The 22890-nt window shown below is 40.6% G+C and overlaps 1 protein-coding gene across 3 annotated transcripts in view; it reads left to right on the plus strand.

Moving 5' to 3' along the window:
* Nucleotides 1-22890, plus strand: part of LOC101597476 (nuclear autoantigenic sperm protein) — a 35783-nt gene that overhangs the window by 9554 nt on the left and 3339 nt on the right. The window contains exons 1-12 of one of the 3 annotated variants that reach the window (XM_045150086.1): nucleotides 983-1021; nucleotides 6253-6363; nucleotides 6873-6953; nucleotides 8513-8619; nucleotides 9533-10522; nucleotides 18722-18801; nucleotides 19320-19405; nucleotides 19508-19581; nucleotides 21221-21409; nucleotides 21511-21677; nucleotides 22478-22534; nucleotides 22630-22707. In XM_045150086.1, coding sequence (XP_045006021.1) covers nucleotides 6311-6363; nucleotides 6873-6953; nucleotides 8513-8619; nucleotides 9533-10522; nucleotides 18722-18801; nucleotides 19320-19405; nucleotides 19508-19581; nucleotides 21221-21409; nucleotides 21511-21677; nucleotides 22478-22534; nucleotides 22630-22707 — 1962 coding nt within the window. In that variant the 5' untranslated portion in view covers nucleotides 983-1021; nucleotides 6253-6310. Of the gene's footprint in view, nucleotides 1-982; nucleotides 1022-6252; nucleotides 6364-6872; nucleotides 6954-8512; nucleotides 8620-9532; nucleotides 10523-18721; nucleotides 18802-19319; nucleotides 19406-19507; nucleotides 19582-21220; nucleotides 21410-21510; nucleotides 21678-22477; nucleotides 22535-22629; nucleotides 22708-22890 lie in introns of those variants that run through there. The other 2 variants (XM_045150085.1, XM_045150087.1) reach the window with 2 other exon arrangements.

The raw sequence follows: 22890 nt of genomic DNA on the forward strand, positions 1-22890 counted from the left end.
TCTAGCCCAGGCTAACCTGGAATTCACTATGTAGTGTCAGGGTTACCTCGAACTTATGGCAATTCTCCTACCTCTGTCTCCCAAGTGCTGGGATTACAGGCATTTGGCTATTTTGTTTTGTTTAAGAGAGGAGGAGAAAAATATGGGAACACCAGGGCTTCCAGCTGCTGCAAACAAACTCCAGACACATGCGCCACCTTGTGCATTTGGCTAAGATAGGTCCTAGAGAATTGAACCTGGGTCCTTTGACTTTGCAGGGAGGCACCTTAATTTTAACTGCAAAGCAATCTCCATCCCTTTTTATTTATTTTGGTCTTTTTTCTTTTTGTTCATTTTTATTAATTTTTTTGAGAGCAAAGGGGGGAGAATGGGCGCACCAGGGCCTCCAGCCACTGCACACAAACTCCAGACACCCCTTTGTGCATCTGGCTAACATGGGTCCTGGGGAATCGAGCCTCGAACCGGGGTCCTTAGGCTTCACAGGCAAGTGCTTAACCACTAAGCCATCTCTCCAGCCTTTGGTCTTTTTTTTAAAATATTTTATTTTTATTTATTTGAGAGAGATACAGAAATAGGCAGGGAGAAAGAGAATGCATATGCCAGCCACTGCAAAGGATCTCCAGATGTGTGTGCCCCCTTGTGCATCTGGTTTATGTGGGTCCTTTGGCTTTGCAGGCAAGCACCTTAACTGCTACGCCATCTCTCCAGCTTTATTTTAGTCTGTTTTTGGTAGGGTTCCACTCTAGCCCAGGCTGGCCTCAAACAGTAATAATCTTCTACCTCTGCCTCCTGAGTGCTGGGATTAAAGGCATGAGCCATCATACCTGATCTTTATGACCTTATAATAATCTGTTTGACAAAACTGTTTATAAAGTGCTTCTGTGTTGAAGTAAAAACAGTAGTAGTTGGTCTTAGGGAAAGCACTTAACCCACTGTTTGCATTTAGTTTACATGAGCTGTTTCTTTTTCCTTTTTTAGGTGCTGGGGATCAAACCCAGGGCTTTGTGCCTGTGCATTTTAGGCAAGTGCTCTACTATTGAGCTACCTCCCCATGCCCTCCCCTTCCCCCTGCCACTTTTTTTGAGATGGGGTTTCTTGATCTCATTTACAGTAATCTTTCTGACTGAGTCTCCTTAGTTCTGAGATTATAGTCATGTTCCACCATGATTAGTATGAACTGCTTTTTACATAGAATGTTAGTTTTACATGAAAGAATGACTCAAACTCTATTGTTTTTTCAAGGTAGGTTTTCACTCTAGTCCAGGTTGATTTGGAATTCACTATGGAGTGTCAGGGTGGCCTTGAATTCACAGCGATCCACCACCTCTGCCTCCTTAGTGCTGAGAGTAAAGGTGTGTGCCACTACGCCCAGCTGTTTGTTTGTTTGTTTGTTTGTTTGTTTTGGTTTTCCAAGGTCGGGTCTTGCTCTAGCTCTGGCTGACCTGGAATTCACTATGTGCTCTCAGGGTGGCCTTGAACTCACAACAATCCTCCTACCTCTGCCTCCCAAGTGCTGGGATTAAAGGTGTGTGCCACCATGCCTGGCTTCCTTTTTATTATTTTAAAGAGAGATAGAAACACAGTGAGTATGGGCACAACAGGACCTCCAGAATGCCTGTGCCACTTTGCATCTGGCTTTATTTGGGTGCTGGGAAATTGACTCAGGGCTGTCAGGTTTTGCAAGCAAATAAGAACCTTATCTGCTGAGCTCTCCAACCCCATAATTATTTTAAATACTTGGATATTTGGTAGATTATCTAAAATGAATAAAGATGGAGATTGAGGTGTGAATGAAAATTGAAGATTCTGAGGGTTGGAGCTATAATCCTTAATGGTAGAATACTTGGCTAGCATTCAATGAGAACCTAGGTTCAGTCCTCAGTACCAGGATAGAAAGCTTAAGGGTCAGGTGGGGAGCTAATAATCCTAGCATTTGTGGGAGGCTGAGAGAGAGGTAATTGCTATGAGTTTGAGTTATAACGTGAGCCAAAGATAGAGACCATGTCTCATAAAAGGGTTAGGAATGTAGCTCAGTTGATAAGAGTGATTGCCTAGTATACATGAGGCTCTGGATTTGATCTTCAGCATGGTATAAAACTGGACATGATAGCCTGTTGATGGCAGTGACCTTGGCATGACTCAGAAGGCACCATGGTGCTAAGAAGTGAGAAGGAGTGCTCAGCACTGATACATCTCTCATAACTTCCAAGGTTCAGGGTTCATTGCAGAAGAGGTGGTGGAAAGAATGTAAGGGCCAAAGGAAGGGTAGGACTCCTTACAAGGTGGTCCTCCAAGACCCAAAATGGCCTGGATATCCACGACCTCGCAGTGCCTGACACTACCTACATAAGACCATCATAATAGGAGGAAAAGATCATGTGGCATCAAAATAAAAGAGAAACTGATTGAGAGGGGAAGGGGAAAGTTGGGGTGGGGGAGGGAATTACCATGGGATATTGTTTATAATTGTAGAAGTTGTTAATAATAATTAAAAAAATCCTAGCATTCAGAAGGTAGAGAAAAGATGAGAAATTCAAGACCAACCTGAACTCTGCATGAGGTACTGTCAAGAAAGGAAAATGCCAGTTGTATTGGGATAAATCATTGGTTAAAAAAAAAAGAAAATTGGGGCTGGAAAGATAGCTTAGCGATTAAGGCGTTTGCCTGCAAAGCCAAGGGATCCAGGTTCGACTTCCTAGGATCCGTGGGGGTGCATGCATCTCGTTTGCAGTGGCTGGAGGCCCTGGCACGCCCATTCTCATTTTCATTCTCTCCCTCCCTCCCCCCCCCCCCTTCAAATAATAAAAATATTAAAAAAGAAAAGAAAATTGCCAGTAGTGGTACAACATGCCTTTAATCCCAGCACTCAGGCAGAAGTAGGAGGATTGCCATGAATTTGAGGCCAGCCTGAGACTACATAGTGAATAGTCAGTCAGCCTTGGCTAGAGCAAGATGGTACTTCAAAAAAACCAAAAAAAGAAAACTTACCTTTTGGGAAAGATTTAATTTTTCCTCCCCTTTTCAAGTAGAGTATCACACTCTGGTCCAGGTTGTCCTGTAATTCACTCTGCATTCTCAGAGTTGTCTCAAACTCACAGGGATCCTCCTACCTCTGCCTCTCCTGAGTGCTGGGATTAAAGGGGTGCCCCACCACACCTGGCTCTATTTGTTTTCAGTGAGTGTTTCACTTTATCCCAACCTGACCCCAAACTACTGTAAGCAATCCTCCTTCAGTCTATAGAAAGCCGATGGTTTGAATTAGATGTCCCCCACAAAACCTAGGTGTTTTGTTTGTTTTCAAGGTAGGGTTTTGCTCAGGCCAGGCTGGCCTGAAATTCAATATATACTGTGTAGTCTCAGGCTGGCCTCAAACTGACAGTTATTTTCCTGCCTCTGCCTCTGCCTCCCAAGCAGTGGAATTAAAGACATGTGATGCTACCCCCTGGCTTTTTGTCTTTTGTCTAGGGTTTCTAGCCCAGGCTAACTTGGAATACACTATGTCTCAGGCTGACCTGGAACTCAGAGATCCTTCTGTCCTTGCCTCCCGAGTGCTGGGATTAAAAGAGTACACCACTAAGCCAGGCTTAATACTTTTATTTATCTGCAAGGAGAGAGAGAGGAAATGGGTGTGTCCAGTCTCTTGTCACTGCAAATGAAGTGCATATGCTACTTTGTACATCTGGCTTTATCTGGGTATTGGGAAATGGAACCTGAATATCAGGCTTTTCTAGCAAGCACCTTTAAATTGTGAATCTGATTCCTGGGTCATTCTGATTTTAATCAGTATCTTGAATTGTGCTCAGCAGTAGTAGATGACTGAATATTGACTGGTGGAATTAAGAACAAGGAGTATCTCTCTTTTTCCTTCCTTCTTTCTTTTTTTTTTCTCTCTTCTCTCTCTCTCCTTTCTTTTCTTTCTTCTTTCTTTAGCAAACTGAGTCTTGCTGAAGTATGAGGAATAAAAGTCCCACAGAAACATTCCAGAGAATCACTCCTGCTAGAAGGGGGAGTAACTTATAGTTCACCAAGGCCTGCCTATATTAAGTTCCCAGACTACCCAAAAGACATTACAATTTCATTTCTTTCCTTCCTCCCCTTCTTCAGGTCTGATTTCATTAGACAAAGGATTGTACTGTTTGAAGTTATTCTGGCCTCCAGAGATACTTTAATTATTTGAATATTTAAACTTAAAATAACGTTAACAAGAACAAGCTGACCTTACTTAAGTCACTTAGCTAGAAGTGGGAGTATCTTTTCAAATAACTTGGTGAAACCTAGAAATCATTAATTTCTGAAACAGTTTTGTTTTGAGTAATGAGCTAGTAGGTGAATTCATCTTCCCCTCAGAATCAGAAGGAATTTTGCATCTGTTTTTTAATTTTTTTGTGGTTTTCAAGGTAGGGTCTCACTCTAGCCCAGGTTGACCTGGAATTCACTCTGTGTTCTCATGGTGGCCTCAAACTCACAGCAATCCTCCTACCTCTGCCTCCTGAGTGCTGGGATTAAAGGCGTGCACCCCCACGCCTGGCTTCATTCTCTTTTTATTTTTATTTATTTGGTGGGACGATGGGCACACCAGGGCCTCTAGCCATTGCAAATGAACTCCAGACACATGCTCCAACCTTGCGCATCTGGCTAACCTGGTCCACTGGCTTTACAGGCAACTTAGAAACTAAGCCGTCCCTCCTCCAGTCCTTTTTTTTTTTTGAGTGCAAGAAAAAGGGAGATAGAGGATGGGCACTCTAGGGGCTCCAGCCACTACAAGTGACCTCCAGACCCTTGTGTCACTTTGTGCATCTGGCTTATGTAGTTACTAGGAAATCAAACCTGGGTCTTTAGGCTTCATAGGCAAGTGCCTTAACCACTTACCTTTCTCTTCAGCCTACAATTGCATTCTCTCACCTTTTTTTTGTGTTTGTTTTGTTTTTGAGATAGGGTCTTGCTCTAGCCCAGGCTGTTCACTGGAATCTTCTTAAGGTGGCCTTGAACTCTTGGCAATCCTCCTGCCTCTCCCTCCCGATTGCTGGGATTAAAGGTGTACCACCATGCCTGTCTATAATTGCATTTATTTATTTAAGAGAGAAAGAGGCAGACAAAATGGGTACACCAGGGCTTCTAGCTACTGTAGTTGAACTTCAGACTCATGCAACTTTGTGCATCTGGTTTTTTTGTTTGTTTGTTTGTTTGTTTTTTGTTTTTGTATGAACTGGGGAATTTAATTCAGTTCCTTAGATTTTGCATGCAGGTGCTTAACCATTGAGGTATCTCTGCAGCCCCACAATTACATTCAATTATTTTACTTTTATTTATTTGAGGAAGAGAGAAAGAGAATGGGTACTTCTAGTCCCTGCAAACAAGCTCCAGATGTATGCATGCAACACCTTGTACATCTGGCTCATGTGGGCCTTGGGAAATTGAACCTGGGTCTTTGGCTTTGCAGGCAAGCACCTTAACTACTAAGCCATCTTTCCAGCCCCACAATTGCTTTTTTTGGGTTTTGTTTTGTTTTTCCGAGGTGGGTTCTCACACTAGCTCACACTGACCTGGAATGAACTACATAATCTCTGGGTGGCCTTGAAATCATGGTTATCCTCCTCTCTCTGCCTCCCAAGTCCTGGGATTAAAAGCATGTGCCATCACACCTGGCTTTTTTGTTTTTTAATTTATGGGGGGGGGGGGAGAAGAATTGTCACACCATAGCCTCTGTCTAACCACTGCAAACAAACTCCAGATTTATATACCATCTTCTGAGCATGTGTCACTTTGTCCAGCTGGCTTACATGGGTTCTGGGGAGTTGAACCTGGGTTCTTAGGCTTCCCAAGCAAGCACCTTAACGGCTAAGCCATCTCTCCAGTCTTGTTTTTGTTTTTTGTTTCAAAGTAGAGTTTCACTCTACTGCAAGATGACCTGGAATTCACTGTGTAGTTTCAGGATGGCCTTGAACTTATAGTGATCCTCCTACCTACCTCCCAAGTGCTGGAATTAAAGGTGTGTGTCTGGCTGTTTTCTCACTTTTTGGAGATAGGATCTTGCCATATAGCTCAAGTTGGCTTCCAACTCTCAATTGTTCTATCTTTGCTTCCCATGGTTGGGATAACAGGTATATACTCACTCCTATTCCTATTTACTTTGCTAAATTTGCTATAGTAGTCCAAAAGTTTTTAAAAAATTATGACATTAAGGGCATCACATATGTTCAGTGAATGTAGGTTTAAGTAGTACTTAATACTAAAATAAAATTTGTCTTGCAGTCTGGATGTGGATAGCGAAGCTAAGAAACTATTGGGATTGGGACAGAAAAATCTGGTGATGGGAGATATTCCAGCAGCTGTAAATGCATTCCAGGAGGCAGCCAGTCTTTTGTAAGTACTGTATATTAAATTGATGTATAATGTTTCTAATAAACTGAGGTACAAAGTTGTTTTAGCGTAAGGCTTTGGGTTCTATCTCTAGCACCACTGCTCCTCTACCCCCAACAAAAAAGTTTTTCTTTGGGTTAAGAGAAGGAAAGAAGGAAGGACTAGGGTTAGGAGTGTAGCTCCTATAGTAAAGTGCTTGCTTAATATATTGTAGCCCCTGTGTTTGCTTTGTAGCACCACAACACAATCACAGCTGGTTTTTTTTTTTTTTTTTTTTGTAGTTCTTATTCTATGAGTTAAACATCACCAAGCAATTTTTGTTCAGGACTTTACATTTATTTATAATATATATGTATATATATAATTATAAAATAGATATATTATAATATTTTATATATAATATAAATTATAAAATAGATATATTATAAAAATATTATATATATAATTTGCATTGTCAATGTTAAATTAGTAATTATCACAATGTCCAGATTAGGTACTTATTCTCTTTGTAGAGGTAAGAAATATGGAGAAACAGCTAATGAGTGTGGAGAAGCCTTCTTTTACTACGGGAAATCACTTTTGGAGTTGGCAAGGTATGTCAAGCCTCAGTTTGTAAATAATTTGTCATCGATTTAGTTGCAGTTCTATTAAGTTTCTCTGTGCATTTGTATGCTCATTTGTGCTAAAACCAAAGGAAGATGTTGGGCGTTCTTTTTGTATAGCTCTGTCCCTGTGTTACAGAAGCATTGTTTTTCTGAGATAAGGTCTCACTATATCTCATTCTTGCCATTTTTTTTGGCATTTATGGCCATGTCAGCTTTCTACATGGGTTCTGGGAATCAAACTCGTGTCCTCACGTTGGTGTAATAACTGCTCTTATCCTCTTGGATATCATTATTGAGAACACTTTTGTAGTGAAAATGTTGCCAAATTATTGACTGTCATGAGAAATGGGAGTGCAAGCAAAGGTGGAAAACTATTGTGGCCCCATTTTGAAAGGAATAAAGACATGTCTTATTTTCTTGATAATTGTTATTCTCATGTAGTTGCATGTTTATTTATCTTGGCTTCCCCCCCAGGTAGGGTCTCACTCTGGCTCAGGATGACCTTAAACTCACAGCGATCCTCTTACCCCTGCCTCCCAAGTGCTGGGATTAAAGGTGTGCTTTCCCACATCTGGCTCATTTTATTTTTAATACTTATTTTCATTTATTTATTTATTTATTTATTTATTTATTTATTTATTTATTTATTAGAAAGAGAGAATCGGCATGCCAGGTCCTCTAGCCTCTGAAGACAAACTCCATATGCATGTGCCACCTTGTGCATCTGGTTTACTTGGGACCTGTAGAATTGAACCTGGATCCTTAGGCTTCGCAGGCAAGCCCTTAACTGCTAAGCCATCTCTCTAGCCCTTGGTTCTTACTTTTTTTAGGTAAGGTCTCACTGTAGCCCAGGTTGACCTGGAATTCACTATGTAGTCTCAGGCTGGCCTCGAACTGACAGTGATCCTCCTACCTCTGTCTCCACGCCCAGCACGGTTCTGAGTCATTCCAAGGTCACTGCCATCTGAATACAGAATCTTGTCTAACCAAAAGTGAGAGTAGCATTAATGTATGGGTATGAACATTAAGAGAAGTTCTTACTGGACAGTTTCAAGAGAGAGAAAGAGAGGCAGACAATGGTCCGACCAAGTCCTAGCCACTGTAAACAAACTCCAGACACCCAGACCCAAGCACCACCTTGTGCATCTGGATTCGTGTGTGTACTGGGGAATCCCACTCAGGTTCTGGGGCTTTGGAGGCATATAAACTGTCGAGCTGTCTCTCCAGCCCATATCTTGACATTTTTATAGCCTTAATTTATGTTAGAAGTTGTGGTCATTGGTTTTCTTCTCTGAGTATGTAGGGTATTTTGTTTGTTTTGTTTTTGGAGGCAGGGTCTTACTGTGTCGCCCAGGATTTCCTCAGATTTGTGGCAACCTTTCTTTACTAGTCTCCAGTTATAGGCATGTGGCACTCTGTGTCTGGTTTCAGTATGTAGTTTTTTCTGTACTTGATTAGTTTTTGTTGCCTTTTCTTAGAATATACTTTAGGAACTAAAGTTCTAGAACTAGTTGTACATTGTTTAGTTCTTTCTCCCCATCTTCTAGAATGGAGAATGGAGTGTTGGGAAATGCTTTAGAAGGTGTGCGTGTGGAAGAGGAAGAAGAAAAAACAGAAGATGAATCTCTGGTAGAAAATAATGATAATGTAGATGGTATGTAAAGTTTCCATGTTACCTACAAGAAATGTGATGTCTATTTTTCTATAAATAAGTAATGGAAATAGAATTCTCTTGCCTTGATTGTTCTCTCTAGAGATAAGTGGGCTAATGCCTGGATTTAATAGAGAGTGCAGTGGATATAATTTATTACTAAAAGTGACAGGAGAGTTTTCTAAGAAAATAACTAAATTTTAGAAAATAGATCTGGTCGTTGAACTTGGTGCTTTCTACATTAAGATAACATTAAATACTTTTCTGTGCAAATTTTTATATTTTGTATAGCCCAGCTATTTTACTAGAAATATTTCTGGAGCTATTGGTTTTTTATGTCCTAGAAAAATTTTATTTTCTGAGTTTGAGTACTAGGGTTTAAAGATCAAATACAATGTTTAAAGGAGAAAGAAAAGTTTGGCATGTCTTATCTAATTTGTACGAGACAATACCATTTGGGGAGTTTGTGTTTCTTTGCTTTGTTAGCTTGGAGTCTACCTTTGACATATATATGTGTATGTGTGTGTGTGTGTGTGTGTGTGTGTATATGTATATGTATGTATATATGTGTGTGTGTGTATATATATATATATACACATACATACATACATATATACACACACACACACATATATACATGAATGACAGGCTGAGAAAATGGGCATTCTAGGGCCTGTAGCCACTGCAAAAGAACTCTAGACACATGCACCATCATGTGCATCTGGCTTGTGTGGGTACTGGGGAATTGAACCTAGGTCCTTAGGCTTTGCAGGCAAATGCCTTAACCTCTAGGCCATCTGCTAAAACATAAGCCATTCTATATTTGAGATTATAAGGGAATGTCTTTAGTTTCTATTTATGCTTTTATTACTAAACTCGAAGACATGTTTATGCTTCATGTTCTTTAACCATGTAGAGGAAGCAAGGGAAGAGTTGAGAGAACAGGTTTATGACGCCATGGGAGAAAAAGAAGAAGCAAAAAAAACAGAAGGAAAGTCTCTGGCAAAGCCTGAAACTGATACAGAACAGGAGAGTGAAATGGAGAAGGGTGAAGGAGAAGAGATGGATATAAGTGAGCCTGCAGAGAAGCTACAGGAAAGAGTTGAACCAACTTCCAATCAGTTAACTGAAACCTCTGAAGAGGCAAAAGAAGCAACAGTACCAGAAGGACTGAATGATGCTGAGGTTACTTCTGGGAAACCAAAACAGGAATTATACAATGAGGAAGGAAAAGTTTCTGGAGCTGATGTTCAAAATAAAGAGTGCAGTGAAAAAGGGATTCAGGAGAAGCAGGGAGAGGAAATTTTGAGCAAGGAGGAAAAGCCAGAAGAAGCTTCAAAAGATGAACTTTCAGTCCCTGAAAAGCAGGGCTCTTCAGTGGAGGTAGAAGCAGAGTCAGTAGATTCAACAGTGAAGTCAGTGGATGTGGGTGGTGGTGAGCCAAAGGAGCTGGTAACTACCTCTGACAATGAGCCAGGAACGGATGTTCTTGAGCAACTGGTAGGGCAGGATGTGCCTTCTGTTGAAGAGTCACTAATGTTGACTGCAGAGGCTGGATTGGCAGTCTCTGAGGAACCTCAGCAGGAGATCGTAGTTGTCCCCAAGGATGGTGTAGTCAATGGACTGTCAGCTGTAGGAGCTCAGACCTCTAGTGAACTACCTACTTCAGAAAGACTGACAGAAACTAAAGATGATGACTCAAATTCAAATGTAGAGGAGGTCAAGGCAGAGCTGATTCCTAGCCAGGAGGAGACTAAACTACCTGTAGAAGAGTCTGAGGCAGCTGGAGATGGGTTAGAGACCAAGGTAGCCCAGAGAGCTACTGAGAAAGCATCTGAAGACAAAATTAAGATAGCTGCTAATGAAGAGAAACAAGAGAGAGAAGAACAGATGAAAGAGGGTGAAGGTAACCGGGATATTCAAGAGCTGCAGTGGGTGGATACATTCTGGATTTGACTCACTAATCATTAGTAAACGTCAGCCTTCCATTCAGGATTTTCCGTCTGCCTTTGCATTAGGAAAGGGCTAAATGACAGTGGGGTGGGTTATTTTAAGAAGATTGTGCTAAGTTGAGCAAGTTAAGTCAAAAGCAGTAAGTCATCTTTAGCTGGCTGATAAATGCTTTTACTAACTGCAAAATAGGTTTACTTGTGGTCTGAAACTTGGCTAGATATCAGTAACTTCTTAGACCATACTAGCCAGTGAAGGGCTGGGAAAGATGGATTAGAGGGGTTGGTAGTATAGGTAGGAAAATAGAGGGTTAGGCTGGCAGAGAATGCTGAATGGATGTTCACTTGCATGCTTTTGGATTTAATTTACTGTTCACATGGTTTCTCTTCTCTGCTGTAGGAAGTAGGATTAGAGCAGTAGAATCCACTGAATTGGTGCACTTAAGCAGGCATGCCATTTAAATGAAGGCAGTTAACCTGGTGCCCTCTCTATTACCTATAGTACATAGAAATGCTTAGAGGGTTATTTACCTTAGTTAAAATTAACCCTCTGCTCCCTGTAAAGAGACAACAAGGAACATAACCATTTTCCCTCTTGCTTCTTTCCCTCATTTTATGCTTGCTTTGGCTGCTAACCTAAAGTATTTTTGTTACCTAGAATTTCATAAAGTGTGGGTGTTTTTTATAGACAATTAAGATAAATAAGCCTCTAATTAGTAATTGGCAAGTCTGACTTGAGTTATGCTATCAATTGGGGATTCTACTGTATAGAAGGTTCATCTAACATTGGCATTAAGAACTACGGGTATATTCCAGTTAATTATTGCTGTCCTATATAATTGTCAGACTACTTCAAGAACTCTTCTTTTAAGTTACAGATTATCAAGGACTCATCTTTAATATCTGGTAATCATTCTGATAAACTTCTCCCTGTGTGCAGGTCACTGTACTCCAGTCAGCAGAGTAACTAGAAGTCATTAGAAAGGAACTGGCTAAGTAGTAGCACTGTTGAACTTACTGAGCTTTAGAAATTCTTTAAGGATTAAAAAAAAAAAAAGCACAGAAGCTGGGTGTGGTAGCAAAATACTTTTAATCCCAGCATTTGAGACTACATAGTGAATTCCAGGTCAGCCTAAGCTAGAGTGAGGCCCTATCTTGAAAAACAAACAAAAAGAGAGCACAGAATCAAATTCATCGAAATTTGAAAAACATTGGTGTTCTACCCCCTATGTATGCTGGGATACAACCCAAGATGGCAAGTACATGAACCAAGCATTTTACCATTGAGTCAAATCCTCAACCCTGTAACTGGGGGTGGCATGTTTAACTGTTATGTGACAGTTGGATGCTATTAAGTAAATTGTTGTCATAGCCAATAAAGAGCTATATACCTGAGAAACCTGACTTTAGGGCATAGCCATTTGCTATGGTTTATTCCTCTTGGTTTAAAATGATCAACACTAGTCCACAGAAATTTTGCAAATGGTTTTCTCTTTGCCTTAAAATTAATATTCCCTAGGGTGTAGGGATGGAGCTCTTTTTGGTAGAGAACTTGACTAAAGTGCAAGGTTTTGGCTTTGTTCCTTAGAGACACCCATGTAAGACAAACTATTTCACACTGTTTCTTGACTTTTTTCCCTAGTGAAGATTTTAATTTTTTTTTTTTAATTTATTTGAGAGCAACAGACACAGAGAGAAAGACAGACAGAGGGAGAGAGGGGGAATGGGCGCGCCAGGGCCTCCAGCCTCTGCAAACGAGCTCCAGATGCGTGTGCCCCCTTGTGTATCTGGCTAACGTGGGACCTGGGGAACCGAGCCTCAAACCAGGGTCCTTAGGCTTCACAGGCAAGCGCTTAACCGCTAAGCCATCTCTCCAGCCCCCTAGTGAAGATTTTAGTTGTCAGGTTAGATGTGGTTGGTAAATGAGCAGAAGTTTAAATTGTCTTGCACAGATGGATTCTATTTATTTATTTAGGGGAGAGAGAGAGAGAGAGCAACCAAGCAAGCAGACAGGTATGTCCAGGCCTCCAGCCACTGAATATACCACCTTGTACATCTGGCTTACATGGGTCCTGGGAAATTGAACTGGGAAACAGTACTGGGTCCTTAGGCTTCACATGCAAAAGCCTTAAGTGCTAAGCCATCTCTCCAGCCCATTATAACATGATCATAGTCCCCTCCCCTTTTCCCAAATCCCTCCTCTTCCTTTGCAATGAGTACAAAATTTTTTTTAAATTTTTTTGTCGTTATTTTATTTATTTTAGAGCGATAGAGAGAAAGGTGGTGGGGGAAGAGAGAGAGAGAATGGGCGCGCCAGGGCCTCCAGCCACTGCAAACAAACTCCAGATGAGTACGCCCCCTTGTGCATCTGGCTAATGTGGGTCCTGGGGAATCGAGCCTCGAACCGGGGTCCTTAGGCTTCACAGGCAAGTGCTTAACCGCTAAGCCATCTCTCCAGCCCTAAAAAATATTTTATCTATGCTTTTGAGTCAGGGTCTTACTGTAACCCAGGATGACTCTGAACTCCAGAGAGTCCTGCCTCAGCCTCCTCCTGAGTGTTGTGAATATAGGTGTGAAATACCATGGTTTCTTGTCTTTATCAAATAATCATTCTTTAGGTTTGTGCACTCTGTGTGCATGCACATGTGCTCAAGTGTTGCCCATATTGTTGGAAAATGTCACAGTATTACAGAAATTATACAGGACTTCATTTTTTCTCTTTAGGGTGGAATATGCATAATCCACAAGTATTATAAAAATATGTGTGATTAGTTGGGCATGGTGGAGCATGCCATTAATCTTAGCACTTGTGAGGAAGAGGTAGGATTGCTGTGAGTTCAAGGCCAACATTATAGATAGAATTCCAGGTCAGCCTGGGCTAAAATGAAACCATATCTTGGGGAGGGGGAGTGTGTGTAAACGTGTATGCTTAAATTTCTTGGATATTTTGTGGGAGAATGGATAGCTAGTGAAACTTGAATCTAGTCTAGGCTATATTGCAAAAGTACTGAATTACATACTCAAAAAATAGCCAGGCATGGTAGCATACACCTTTTTAATCCCAGCACTCGGGAGGATCATTATGAGTTCCAGGTCAGCCTGAGCTAGAGTGAGACCCTACCTAAAAACAAACAACAACAAAGCAGAAAGTGATCTTTGTGGGTTTTTATAGTTAATATTAACTAGTTTATAAATTGTTCTTCAGGTACTTTAGTTTGTATAACATATAGAAATTTTACATGCCTATTTTCGTTGTAAAACAGTATTGATTTACAGAGCAAAATGTTTCCATTTATCATGGTTTAGCCAAGTGTGATGGCACACCCCTGAATTTCTAGCCCCTGGAAGATGGGGGCAAGACAATCAGTAGTTTAAGGTCAGCTTGGACTACATGACACTCTTCTCAGACAACCAATAGGGCTAGGTATATATCTCATCTAGTACTTTCCTTGAATGCACGAAGTTTTGGGTTCTATCTCTAGCTGGGTGTGATGTCTTAACACCTTCAGTTCTAGCACTAGGAGGTGGAGTCAGGAGGATCAGAAGTTCAGTATCATCTTCAGTTTGAGGCTAGCCTCAAACCCCAAAAATCCCAAAGAAGGGAATAAGGGAATAAAGAGAATGTTTATCTGGGTATAGTGTCAAGAGTCCTGTAGTTTGAGCTACTTGGAAAATTGAGGCAGAAGGATAACTGAGCATGAGAGTTTGTGGCAAGATTGGGCAGTATAGTGAGGTTCTTCTGCTCTTCTTTTCTTTAACAACTTCCATGATTATAAAAAAAAGTCCCGCCGGGCGTGGTGGCGCACGCCTTTAATCCCAGCACTCGGGAGGCAGAGGTAGGAGGATCTCCGAGAGTTCGAGGCCACCCTGAGACTACATAGTGAATTCCAGGTCAGCCTGAGCCAGAGTGAGACCCTACCTCGAAAAACCAAAGAAAAAAAAATAAAATAAAGTCCCATGGTAATACCCTCCCTCCCCCTCCACTTTCCCCTTTGAAACTCCATTCTCTATTATATCCTCTCCCCATCTCAGTCAGTCTCTCTTTTATTTTGCTGTCATGATCTTTTCCTCCTATTATGCTGGTCTTATGTAGGTAGTGTCAGGCACTGTGAGGTCATGGATATCCAGGGCATTTTGGGTCTGGAGGGAGCACATTGTAAGGATACCCATACTTGGGCTCTTATATTCTTTTTGCCACCTCTTCCACAATAGACCCTGAGTCTTGGAAGGTGTGATAGAGATAATGCAGTACTTAGTACTCTTGTCACTTCTTCCAGCACCATGGTGCCTTCTGAGTCATCCCAAGGTCACTGCCATCTGAAAAGAGAAGATTCTCTACCAAAAGTGAGAGTAGCATTAATATGAGGGTATGAACATTAAGAGAAGTGCTTAGTGGGCAGTTTGATAAGCACAGTATATACATTTAGGCACCCCTAGGGCTCATGACTACCCCTGTTTTAAGTTTTCAGTATCAGGGATGTGTTTTCCCCCATGGAGCGGGCCTCCAGTCCAATTAGAGGGCAGTTGGTTTCCACCATGACAGACGTGCCACTATTGCACCCATTAACTCATTTAGCCTAACTGGCCAAATCTAAGGCTTGCAGTGTCCACTGTAGAGTATCTTCACTGGTGATTTCTCTTTCTCCCATTGAACTGCATGCAGTATGGCTTCTTCCAGCTTTCTGTCAGCTGGTCTAAATGGAGGAGGTTATCAGCTCAGCAGAATTTCCCAGTGTCCTTGCAGCCCAAGTATGTGGAATCCTAAACAATAGGGTCTTACCATCTATTCCTGGTGAGAAACCAAGGGTCTCGGCAATGGCCTATAATGTTTTGGGGGCATCAGGGACCTCTGGCCAACAAGTCACTGGAAGATATCCCATCCCTGGCACTGAAAATTTTCTAGCAATAATCTAAGGCTCCAAAAAAGTAGGTTTCCATATGATTTATTTATATCCTCTTAGATTCTAGTTAGCCCTCCCTCTTTACTCAATCTCTTCCCCTGACTTCATTTTGCGCCTTTTCACCCCCATTAATGTATTCTTCTACTTACACATATACAATACCATTCTATTAAGTACCCCCTCCCTTTCTTTCTCTTCCCTTTATGTCTCTTTTCTAACTTACTGGCCTTTGCTACTGAGTTTTCTTTCTGCTCACACAGAAGTCCAATCATCTGTAGCTAGGATCCACATGCGAGAGAGAACATGCAACTCTTGGCTTTCTGGTTTACCTCACTTAGTATAATCCCTTCCAGATCCATCCATTTTTCTGCAAATTTCATAACTTCATTTTTCTTTACTGCTGAGTAGAACTCCATTGTGTAAATGTGCCACATCTTCATTATCCACTCATCAGTTGCGGGACATCTAGGCTGGTTCCATTTTCCAGCTATTGTGAATTGAGTGGCAATAAACATGGTTGAGCAAGTATCTCTAGGGTAATGAGGTAAGTCCTTAGTTTATATGCCTAGGAGTGCTATAGCTTGGTCATAATCTATTTTAAGCTGTTTTAGGAACTTCCACACTGATTTCCATACTGGCTAGACCAGATTGCATTCCCACCAACAGTGTAGAAGGGTTCCTCTTTTTCCGCATCCTCACCAGCATTTATGGTCATTTGTTTTCATGATGGCAGCCAATCTGACAGGAGTGAGATGGAATCTCAGTGTAGTTTTAATCTTCATTTCCCTGATGACTAGGCATGTAGGACACTTTTAGATGCTTATATACCATCTGTATTTCTTTTGAGAACTCTGTTTAGTTCCATAGCCTATTTTTTAATTGATTTGTTTGATTTCTTATTAATTTTTGAGTTGTTTGTATATCCTAGATATTAATTCTCTCAGATATATAGCTGGCAAAGATTTTTTTTCCCCATTCTGTAGGTTGTCTCTTTGCTTTATTCATAGTGTCCTTTGCTGTACAAAATCTTCGTAATTTCTTGAGGTGTCATCAGTTAATCTGTGGTTTTATTGCCTGAGCAATTGGGGTTATATTCTGAAAGTTTTGCCAAACCTAATATGCAAATAGACCTAGAAAACAAGCAAGGGTTGCTGTCCTAATATCTGATAAAGGTAGACTTCAGTCCAACATTACTTAGGAAAGATAAGGAAGGTTACTTTATATTGATTAAAGGCATACTCCAACAGGAGGGCATTATAATCCTAAACATATATATGCACCTAACATGGGGGCTCCCAACTTAAACAAATGCTATTAGATCTATGGTCACAGATAACACCAAACACAGTAGTAGTGGGTGACTTCAACACCCCACTCTCATCAATTGACAGGTCATCCTGGGAAAAAATAAACAGGCATCTGGACTAAATGAGATCATAGAAGAAAGGGACCTAACATAATATATACAGGACATTTCATCCAAATGCTGTAGAATATACATTCTTTTCAACAGCACATGGAACATTCTCTAAAATAGACCATATTAGAACACAAAATAAATCTTAACAAATGCAGGAAAATTGAAACATTTCCTTGTATTCTATCTGACCACTATGGAATCAAACTACAAATCAATAGCAAGAAAAGCTATAGAGCATACACAAAATCATGGAAACTAAACAATACGATATTAAATGATGAATGGGTCAATGAAGAAATCCAGAAGGAAATTAAAAAATTCATACTAGGGTCAAATGATAATGGGAATACAACATACCAAAACCTTTGGGACACTTTGACAGCAGTCCTAAGAGGTAAATTTATAGCTTTAAGTGCCTATATATTAAGAAATTAGAAAGGTCTCAAGTAAACGACTTAATGCTTTATCTTTTTAAATTCCTTTTTTTAAATCTTTTTTTAATACTTTATTATTTTTTATTTATTTGACAGAAAGAGAGAGGGAGAGAGAGAATGGGTGCTTCCAGGCCTCTAACCACTGCAAACTAACTACAAATGCATGCACCACCTTGTACATCTGGTTAATGTGGGTCCTGGGGAATCAAGCCTGGGTCCTTTGGTTTTGCAGGCATATGCCCTCACTGCTAAGCTCTTCACCCTTCCCCCCTCTCTCTTTAAGACAACAAAAATAGTCAGGTGTGGTGGTGCATGACTTTAATCCCAGCACTCTGGAGCAGAGATAGGAGGGAGGGAGTTTGAGGCTATTCTCAGACTGCATGGTGAATTTCAGGTCAGCCTGGACTAGAGCAAGAAAGAACCTACCTTGAAAAACGAACAAAAAAACCTAGCTTAAATGAAAGATGGCAGACATGATTAACATTGCATTTTCAGTTTTAAATTATTGTATCATTGATATAAACATTCATTAATAGCCTCTATAGGCATTTGTCTTGTGACTATATGTCAGTAGGTGATGGTAATGACTATAATTTTTTTTTTCAAATTTTTATTATCAACGTCCTTGATTATAAAAATTATCCCATGGTAATACCCTCCCTCCCCCCACTTTCCCCTTTGAAACTCTATTCTCCATCATAGCCCCGCCCCATCTCAATCAGTCGCTTTTATTTTGATGTCATGATCTTGTCCTCTTATGATGGTCTTGTGTAGGTAGCGTCAGGCACTGTGAGGTCATGGATATCCAGGCCATTTTGTGTCTGGAGGGAGCATGTTGTAAGGATGGCTACAAATTTTAATTACATTGATTTAGCTGGTTTGCTTTCAAAGTTTTAAGCTGGCTGGAGTCTGTGACATGCTCATTGGTAAGAGCTGGTAAGGACATGCTATTTTTCTCATAGCTTATAGGTAAGGCAGTTTTATATATTCTGAAAGGGCTGAAATAATTTAGCTTTTGGTACTTAATCACCTATCAAGATATGAAAAACACTGGCTGAATTCTCTATCTTCTGGGTTGATGGGAGTTTCTAACCAGTGTGTACAAGACACTGGTGAGTCTTTGGAGTACTTTTCCAGGTTAATTTTTAGGAGAAAATGATCAGCCTTTAATCACTGATCTTTTCACCCAGACTATAAATTTACATGTTATTCTAGTTTAGGTTAGAGTTTGACTTTAACAACTGAAATGTTAACTGACTTGAATTAGAGTTAACTGGTTTGGATTAGTCTCTGAGCTGTCCTGTCTCATATCAGAGATTGACTAGCATTTATTGAAATATGACTAATCACAAGATAACTTTAGTTAGTTTTCAATATTGAGGAATGGGTATTTACTTGTAGAAACTGAAGGCTCAGAGGAGGAGGACAAAGATAATGACAAAGCTGAAGAAACCCCAAATGAATCAGTTCTAGAAAATAAGGTAAGTTGTTACTCAGTACTGTTGCCTACTTTCTTTTCTTTTTAAATTTCATTTATTTATCCATTTTGGGTGTGAGAGAGAGGCAGATAGAGAGAATGGGCACAGCAGGGCATCTAGCCACTGCAAACAAACTCCAAATGCATGTGCCCCCTTCTGCTTATGTGGGTACTAGGGAATCGAACCTGGGTCCTTCAGCTTCACAGGCAAGAACCTTAACGCCTAAGCCATCTGTCCAGCCCTCTACATTATTTACTGGTACTTGGTTTTGGGGTTGGGGATCTCTTTTTGTTGTAAAATGGGATACAACATCACAATTATTTGACTGACAAGGTGATGAGTCAAGTTAGAAACCTTATAGGTACCCATTTGGTAGGTTTTTTAGGGGGAGAGTCTGAATTTTTCAGTTGTAATCCAGGTATTTTATTTTTCAAAGCTGTAAACTACATATTCAAATTTTGCTCTTAAAAGATGTCTGTCTAGTAGTTTTGTCTAATGCTAATGATTTGGATATACTTCAGTCTCTCCAAGAAAATGAAGAAGAGGAGATTGGAAACCTAGAGCTTGCCTGGGATATGCTGGACTTAGCAAAGATCATTTTTAAAAGGTAAAACTGGTGATTTTAGGCCCAGATTGTGAGTTTGGTTGAAAATAAAAAGCAGTTGGACAAGAACTGCTGAGGTTTTTCTAAACAATTTTCATTCTCTAGGCAAGAAACAAGAGAAGCCCAGCTTTGTGCTGCACAGGCACACCTTAAACTTGGAGAAGTTAGTGTTGAATCTGGTAATGTACTTTACTTTTTTCTCTCTCCCTCTCCCTCTCTCTCTCTAATACTTTTTTTCCTTTTTCCTTTTCCATTCTATGTCCCTCATCCCCCCCCCCTTCCTCCTTCATAGTTAGGTGGTTGACTTTATAAATTCATTAGAAGGGTTGAAAAGGATGGTTCAGTGGCTAAAGGTATTTGGTTGCAATGCCTGCTGACCTGGTAGTTCAATTCACAAGCTACCCACATAAGCCAAAAGCAAAAAATGGCACAGGTGTTCGGCAGTGGCAAGAGGCTATGAGTGTGCCCACATGCATACTTCTAAAGAATTTTTCAAATATTTTTAAATTTTAAATAATTTTTTTCATGAGTGAGCAAGGGAATTGCCGTCTCCAGCCACTGCAATCCAGATGTGTATACTACCTTGTACACATATATCACATATATGACCTTGCACACTTGTGTGACCTTGTGCATCTGGCTTATTTGGAGCCTAGAGTGTAGACCATGGGTCCTTAGGCTTCATAGGCAAGTGCTTTAACCACTAAGCCATCTCTCCAATGCATTTACACACTTTATTTTTGGTAGGGTCTTGGTCTAGATCAGGCAGAACTGGATTATGTAGTCTCAGTGGCTTGGAACTTAAGGATGCCATGCTGGTGATTCTCCTACCTTTGTCTCCCAAGTACTAGGATTAAAGGTGTGCACTATCATGTCTGGCACACATACATGTTTTATTAGAGACAGAAACCAGACAGAATGGACGTGCCAGGGCCCCAGCCACTGCAAACAACCTTAAGAATCATGTGTCACCTTGTGCATCTAGCTTATGTGGGTACTAGGGAATCAAAAGCCTAATTGGTAAGCCCTATGACAATGAAAGATCCAGTTTAAAGAAAAGAGGGGGGAAAAGCCATGTGTAGTGGTACACTTGGCAGGTAGGAGGATCACTGAGTTTTAGGCCACCCTGAGACTACATAGTGAATTCCACATCAACCTGTGACAGAGGGAGTCCCTTGGCGGGGGGAGAGAACAAGAAAGAAAAAGAGGCCAGGTGTGGTGGCACACACCTTTAATGCCAGCACTCTGGAGGCAGAGGATCATGAGTATGAGGCCACCTTGAGACCACATAGTAAATTCCAGCCTGAGCTAGCCTGAGACCCTACTTCAGAGAAAAAATAAAACAGAGAGTTGGGCATGTCGGTGCATGCGTTTAACCCATTCCACCCAGAAGGCTGTGAGATGGGAGGATCACTGAGTTTGAGGCCAGATGAGGTGACAGTGAGACTTTTATCTTCAAGAGAGAGAGAGAAAGGAATCACAAAAGCAGTGGGTGGCTTAACTGAGGAATGACACCTGAAGTTGTCTTTTGGCATCCATATGTAGACCACAGACAAAAAAGAAAATGTAAAGGAAGAGTGCATTTGTGGTTGATGGATTTAAATTCTGTTATTTATTTATTCTTTCTTGAGGTAGGGTCTTGCTCTAGCCCAGGCCGACCTGGAATTTACTATGGAGTCTCAGGGTGGCCTCAAACTCAGCCATCCTCCTACCTCAGCCTCCCGAGTGCTGGGATTAAAGGTGTGAGCCACCACACCCAGCTGTGGATCTAAATTCTGAAAGGATATTAAATGCTACCCTTATTTTTGTCTTCACTAGAGAATTACATTCAAGCAGTAGAAGAGTTCCAGGCTTGCTTAAACCTGCAAGAACAGTATTTGGAAGCACATGACCGTCTCCTTGCTGAGACTCACTATCAGTTGGGCTTGGCCTATGGTTATAACTCACAATATGACGAGGCAGTGTCACAATTCAACAAATCTATTGAAGTCATTGAGAAGAGAATGGGTGAGTGACCTGTTGCTACTTTATGATTATGTTGATAACAGCAATTGACCATGTTAAAAACATGGGTCCCTTTGTTAATCACTTAAGCCTGTTCTTTATAGCTGTACTAAATGATCAGATGAAGGAAGCTGAAGGATCATTTACTGAATATGAAAAAGAAATTGAAGAACTGAAGGAGCTGCTACCTGAAATAAGAGAGAAGATAGAAGATGCAAAGGAGTCCCAGCGTAGTGGGAATGTAGCTGAATTGGCTCTGAAAGCCACTCTGGTTTGTGCGATTTCATAGTAACATTTTGTACCATTAACATATGGCACAAAATATTATTTTATATGCTAGGAACTATCATGACTTGGTTTTCAGGGACTTTATCAGAGATTGGAAGGGTTACTCCATTTCTGCTAAACAATATATAGTGGTTTACAAAATATGCTCTATAACCAGCACTGAATTTAAATTCTACCTGTGCTACTTGTGCAACCTTGGACATTTCTCTGCTGGGAATAAAATTCCTTATATGTTACAAAGAAAAACTTGACAGTACTAGAAAAATAGAAATTAGTTAACAAATGTAAATTATTTTCATCTCTTAGAAGTACATTTTATAGATCAGTGTGTCAGGAAGGTTTTGAAAGCCAAATTGCTTAGGTCTGCGTTTGGCTCTTGGGATGTTAAAAGTGTAGACAATAGCAGGGCATGGTGGCGCCTTTAATCCCAGCACTCGGGAGGTAGGGATAGGAGGATCGCCATGAGTTTGAGGCCACCCTGAGATTACATAGTGATTTCTGAGTCAGCATGAGACCCTCGAAAAAAAACAAAAAAAAATGTAGATAATAAACCATGATTTTTACCCCATTATCCCCCTCTCAAATCTACCCTCCATTGATTTCCTTCTTTCCAATTAGAGTACAACTCCAGTTGCCATTCCTCAGTTAAGTCATCCACTTTTTTTTTTTGGGGGGGGGGGTAGAGTCTCACGGTGGTCTTATGCTTTGTTGTCCATATGTTGTCTTAATCAAGTTCTTAGGTTCTATCCTAGAACGCACTCAGGTTTGTCATCTTCCACACAGGTGGAAAGCTCTACTTCAGGCTTCACTTCCAGTGGAGGAGGCTCTTCAGTCTCCATGGTGGGTATTCAGGTGTTTTGTCACTTAATATTATTCCTCACAACCACTAGTCTAGTAATCTTAGAGATTGCTGACAAAGGCTCTTCTTCTTCTAGATTGCCAGTAGAAAATCAACAGATGGTGCTTCCTCGTCGAATAGTGTGACTGATATTTCCCATCTTGTGAGAAAAAAGGTGAAATTTACATGTAGTTTATGTGTGTATATATTTATTTAATTACCTTTTTCCCAGTCTGTGTTTGCAATTGGAGGTGTTTCCAAATAATAAAACTAGGAACAATTTTCTTAGAAATCCTTAATGTGATGAGTTACCAATTTTTGTTTGTTTTTTCAAGGCAGGGTCTCGCTGTGGCGCAGA

Source organism: Jaculus jaculus, chromosome 5, assembly GCF_020740685.1.
Source record: "Jaculus jaculus isolate mJacJac1 chromosome 5, mJacJac1.mat.Y.cur, whole genome shotgun sequence".
Classification (NCBI taxonomy): Eukaryota; Metazoa; Chordata; class Mammalia; order Rodentia; family Dipodidae; genus Jaculus; species Jaculus jaculus.